The 6,000-nt window shown below is 43.6% G+C and overlaps 1 protein-coding gene across 4 annotated transcripts in view; it reads right to left on the bottom strand.

Moving 5' to 3' along the window:
- LOC131880234 (uncharacterized) overlaps nt 1–6,000 on the bottom strand; it is a 40,134-nt gene that overhangs the window by 12,277 nt on the left and 21,857 nt on the right. For all 4 annotated transcript variants that reach the window (XM_059226809.1, XM_059226808.1, XM_059226807.1 and 1 more), the window contains exon 4: nt 5,711–5,806. In XM_059226809.1, coding sequence (XP_059082792.1) covers nt 5,711–5,806 — 96 coding nt within the window. The remainder of the gene's footprint in view (nt 1–5,710; nt 5,807–6,000) is intronic.

Below are 6,000 nucleotides of genomic sequence, written 5' to 3'. Positions count from 1 at the left end.
AAGTTGAAAAGCTCAAATAAATACGAAACGAGAGGATGGATAAGTTTCCAAAGAACTGCTCTCTTCCCTCGCTTTCAGTTGAAACTCAACTTTGTCTGGTTTGTGAGAAAGAAATCGAGCGGTGCACTCTCGAGTGTTTGGCAACTTGACGGATCTGACCAAATGTGGTTTAATCACAACCTACGTGTTAAGCACTCAAGATTCCATTTATATTTATTTTGAGCCCCCACGTCCAACCTGGTCTGCACTTATCGGCCGGATAAGGGCATAGCTATCAAATTTGCAACTACCACCCGGGGATCTGAACTCTTGTTCAAAACTCCCGGTCAAGTCGACAACGAATACCATCGATGGCAGAGATCAGAACTGGTTCAGCACTCCTCTAGCTTGCTTCGGTCCATTCCTGGTCGGTTCTGTGACCACTGGAATTCACTTCATTAACACCACTGTGTGTTTTTACCACGACGACTTCCATTCCAGGAATGCGGCTATCAGACTTACGAGCGGAAGTTGATGATCCTCTGACAAGGTCAGAGAGAGCTTGGTTGTTGGGTCCAACCTCAGTTTGATCAAATTGTATTGGCCATGGCGTTTAAGAATGAAACCAATGCAAATTGCTTCGGAGTGGATCTTTCCTGGATATCGAGATGCATTACTCACGCCAAACTATGAATCGTGAGATTGGAGTGCCTACTTCATCCACGGATTCAATATGCACCTAGAGTGCAAGCCAAGCCAAGCCAGCTAGCAAGTCGCATGGTTTGCATCGCTGATTATCTGGCCCTCATATCCCCCAATTGGACGATATTGAGCTCCCACTTAAGTGCAGATAGGAGCTGTTCGAGCTCTCGGTCATCTCTTTGGCGCCAGAGACCTCGCCCTTCCTTCCTTTCTTTGGAGATGTTCGCAATCAGTCAGCTTGGCTCGGCTTAATTGGCAGTTGGCATGACCGATTGTGTGTTATAAGATGGAGAAGTGCCCATTTTCTGAATTCAAAACGGCAAAGATAAACAAACACGGATGGATTGAAGTTGCATGTGAGCATTCACGGCCATCACCAGATATCACGTCATGATAATATAATGCCGTGTGTTTGAGAGTTTTCTCCCATGAATCCTGGACATGAATCCTAATCTGTACGACTAACCGGTTCGAGTTTCTTTCTGCTGCAAGTGAGCGTCGTTTCTCGTTTGAGGGACTAGGTTAATTAACTTTTCAAAACGGAGTGACCGGTCTTCCTGAAAATAACTACATTGAATATCTGCCCCCAAAGACTCATCATGGCATGGGCACTGAATCTGAGCACTCTACACATAGTAGATCGGAACGACAAGGGGGAACGAATCATTGAACCATTTTCTTTGACTAAATCTCTTTTCTTGCCCCTTTTCTGGTTTGGTGGCGGTGGTTTGGCCTCGCAATTACCCGACATTAAGTCATCAGCCGGCCAAAGCCAGACTAAGCAGTGAGCAGCCCAGCAGCCCCGGGAAAATCTGTCAGGGTGAGGGGAAAAAATAAATGATCTGATCCCATCATTAAGTTTTTATGTCTTGACAGGCACAATCTTATCCTGTACAGAAAATGTGGTCGGTCAGATACATTTCAATCTCGAGAGCCTGAACAGATAGAGAGATGAATGACAGAGGACCGTTTTAACCGACCACGAATGCGCATCAATTTATCTTATTTTCCATTTCCACCGAGCTCAAAACGGTTCATGAACGATTGGTTGGCACTCGAACCCAATCAATGCACGTGTCTCCGATGTTGTTAGCCCATGGAATATCGCCTCAGGAAACTGGAAAAAGATGCTATGCTTCCGAGAGAATAAAAAAATAAAGTTCCCATAATGAATGACGCCTCTCTCTTTCTCTCTTTGGAAGTAGACCTCTAACGAGTTGGAAACCAGCAGATCATTCGAATGCTCAGGTCTGCTCGATCCTCCTCCCATGGTAGTGGGTGAAATCCTTCATAATTAGTTTCTTTGTGACAAGAAGGAGGATCTGACAAGAATATGCAGATCGATTTCCCAATCCCGCCAACGGCTATTGCGAAGGGCGGCGGGAAATGAAATGAGAAAATCCTACGTTTGACCGACAAAAAACCTTGAAAACACGTCTAACGAAGGCGGAATTGAGACGGGAACCTCCACCTCAGATTGGCATATTAGTACCATTTTACTTGACGAGTCCAATCAATCCATTCCGATGGTTCATTTCATGCATTCAAACCATCGAAGGCCGCGTAGATTTCAAATTTCTCATCGAGCATGGTGCATATTCGTTTTTGTTTCGTTTGATTTGTGGTCAATGAGGTAAACCGAGCCAAATTTCGTTTCGGACAAGCTAACCTAACTTTCTCGTATATTTACAACATGTGTCGTTTGGCTGGGTTGGCATTATGACCTTGTTTTATGGTTTCTTCGGTCTCTTCAGTCCGACTGTGTTTCCTGTTGCAGAAATGCGGACGCATCAATACAGCGCATCGGTACCAAACGATGATACTTAGTCCATAAATAAGAGATTCCAAGTCCACCCGTGATTCCAAAGCGCTTCCCAAGACATTTACCGAACACATGTTTTTCTTCAACCAAGATTCGTTCGTGTTGTACTGTACGTAAGTACGACGTAAGTTATTGACAAGTGAGCAAGGCATGTTTCCATTAGACGGGATCCACACCAGAGACGAATAGACGAATGAGAGAAAGAAATGTAATAAGCAAGCATGATTTACACAAAAGGAGCTTCGGAAATAGCTCTAATCAAGCCAAAGGCCTGGGTGAATGACAATCACTTCCTTCCGGAAAAATGTCCTCCACATTTAACCTCCGCTCACATGAAACTCGGCAAAGACATCGGGTTTGGGGTCATAATAACCGATTCTCATTGGCATGGCATTAGGGAAATCGAACGAAGACTCATGAGAAAAGAGTTGAGCATTCGAGGCCCATTGCTGAGTGACTTGGAACGATTTATGTGACACCCTGAAGAAGCCGACGTCGTTGAATGAGATCTGCCAACCCTTTTAGAGCGAATTTTCAGGTGATGGCTCGTGAATGGCACTTACCTGGCAGCCTACCAATTAAATGAGGCTTGACATTGAGATTTGAGAACAAACCAGGGAGTTTCTGTCGTTGTCACCTCGCTCTTGGAACCGAAACTCGAATCTCAGGGCCATGTCAGGAATTTCTCTTTCTGGCCATATTTTATGGCCAAATTCAGGAGAAGTACGCCATTCCGAGCCAAAGAAAGAAAGAAAGAAAGAAAGAGGGGTAGTCGAAACAGAGCGAAACGAGAATCCTCCAAATAGGCATTGCATCTTTGATAACAGATCATTTGGATTCGTAATTGAGCACGACTTTGCATTCTCTCTGTCTCGCTGGCTGGACGTTCACGATATTCATCCATTGCAATTATGAACAATTTATGACCGTTTGGGCCATTAGATTTGAGATGGTCAAATCATGCTGACCATTATTATTACTATTAGAAGCAGTAATAGTGGTAGTAGTTGTAGTGTTGGTAATGATGACGGCAGTGCGAAGTGCACGAAGAGCAAGGCCTCGGAGAGAGATTGAAATTCAATTTTCCGAATTGATTACCCTGGCTGACACCCCGTGAATAAACGCGTTGAAATTCCCGCCGTCACAGATTTGCGTGCAAGCCCTTGAGAACAAGAGAACATGGGAATCTAACACCAACCAAAGTCAATTCGAGCTTGTGGTGGCAAATCTCCATCTTTGGCATTAACGTAACTCTTGAAAATCCCCTTCAGTACGTTTAGACAATTGCTAGGCGTCCGACCTCCTTCTAAAATGCCAAAGAAGCCGCTACAGCAAAAGCAAGCGCATTCACAACAATAAACCTTGGCCACCCTGGATTCACTTTCAGCAGATGTTCCCGTTGAATCTCGGAGAAGTTTGGGTTTGAGAAGTTTGAGACGATTTAGTTGGTGGGCCTGTTGCCCACATCATCTTGCAACATACCTACAATTCATTGCCAAAAAATGATGTAACTAACGGAGTCCCGCTGGTGAGTTAGTTGATCTTCATTCACGTAACCAACATTTTGACGGGATTTCAAACAATGGGCCATATCCATCTTTCTTGCCAAAGTACTACATGAACTTCAATAAAGTGGAGCGGTAAGATCAAGTTCATAAATTTGCCTCGGCCTCTTTTAAAAATAGAACAAAAAAAGATGGCAGGGGCTTTAACAAGTCGAAGTGTTTGAACAGAGGTTCTTGAGAAATGGCTTTTTGAAAGCGATTGATACTAATTTCCGGGACGAAATGAAATGAAATATGAGCCAATGATTTGATCCTACCAAAGTGGGGACTGAAATGACATAGGTGGATACTTCAGCCATTCTATGCACTCGTATACTCGAAGTTCTCTGCCAGGCTCCTCGATTTTGGCCATGGCAAGCATCTTTTATTCGAGTCGTGACTTCTTTGAGTGTTTCCAAATTGAGCGGGTGCCTCCAAAACTCCCGAACTTGCACGCCAGCGAATCCAGATGACATGAGTCAACATCAACAACAATAACCTCATCGTCATCCTGGATGTCTTGTAATAAGGAATCAAATGTCAAGAGCGTGCCTTTAATGACTCTCAAGGAGCATTCATCATCCCCTCAACAACTGAACAACTGAAATGTGAGAGCATCGTTGGTCCCTGAAGCACGATTTGCGGACGGACTACTAACTCGAGGTGGATTTTAGAATCGAATTGGTTATAAATCGAACGTGTCTCGGTGCTTGCTGCTGGCTGGTTTCAAAGTGTTTGGTCGTTCTGTAGGAATTCATCAGCCAGATCCACTTTGACTTGTTCGATGACCTCGTTTTCGTCAGGTTTCACCAAGATAGTAATCTTTCGAGGGGCCTAATGGTCACACTCACTCGTCTTTGTAGTAGTTTAAGTAGTAGTACTACGAGTACGATCTAGCAAAACCATGGGTGCCACCGCCTCCATTCAGTACATTCAGTACATGCACATACTCGACGGCTTGTTGTACAATTCTTGAAATACGAGTTTAAAGGCGACTTTCACTTAATTGTAAGCAAAGCTATTCAACTTGTTCAATTAGCCTTGAACACGGAGCCGTCGCTCACAAAGTAGGACGAGTTTCTCAGAAAGACCTGTCATGTCCGCAATTTTTTATGCGCAAATAAAATCCGAGCAAACAACCCCATTCTAAGAAGAAGTTGGGATAAAGGAAAAAAGTGCTTGGATCGGAATAGCCTTCATGACTTCAAAAACAACTTCAAGTATGCTAAATGAAACGATTACTACATGAACAACCTCTGTAAAGCCATAGCGTTAGGGCCATTAAACGGAAATAAAAACTTCAACAAAACCTCAGGATTATGCACCCCAAAAGGACAAACCTTGTGCAAAGTGCGACTGCTTTTCTCAGAACGTAACATAACAAATATATTTGTCAACCATTTCGAAAAAAGTTTATTTAGCCATATTATTTCAACGTCAAAATGCTCTTGGAAGCTTCAATTGAAAATAAACCTGGACTGTAAGTGCCGGATTGTTATTGTCATGTAGTCAATGGGGCTTGCCGCTTTTACTGTGTTTTTTTCGGATTGATCTTTGAATCTCATGCACTTTGGCCAAACTTCTGGAGATTCCAAAACGAGATATGTAAACGAGTTGTCAGGACAAGGTAGATAGGAAACAAGGTAACTTCGGTCCGGCTTACCTGATCTTTTAGTTTGAAGTGACTGGCTGACCTCTCTTTGGCGACCAATAGAAGATCATTGAAGAGAAACAGATTCCGCTCTTGCGATTGGAGACCCTGGAAAAAATAAAGTGGGAACCCGAATTCAAGAATCAATCAAGAATTAAGTCCAATTAAGATTCTGATCAAGCTCGAACCGAGACTACTGATCAGGAGATCATAACCGGGTTAGTGGTCCGGCTTATCCATCTGATGATCGAACCCACTGACAGGGTACTCATAATCCAGATCGAATACGGAGGAGTACATGT

Source organism: Tigriopus californicus, chromosome 5, assembly GCF_007210705.1.
Source record: "Tigriopus californicus strain San Diego chromosome 5, Tcal_SD_v2.1, whole genome shotgun sequence".
Lineage (NCBI taxonomy): Eukaryota > Metazoa > Arthropoda > Copepoda > Harpacticoida > Harpacticidae > Tigriopus > Tigriopus californicus.
The sequence above is the reverse complement of the archived record's forward strand: the minus strand, read 5'-3'. Positions and strand labels throughout refer to the sequence as shown.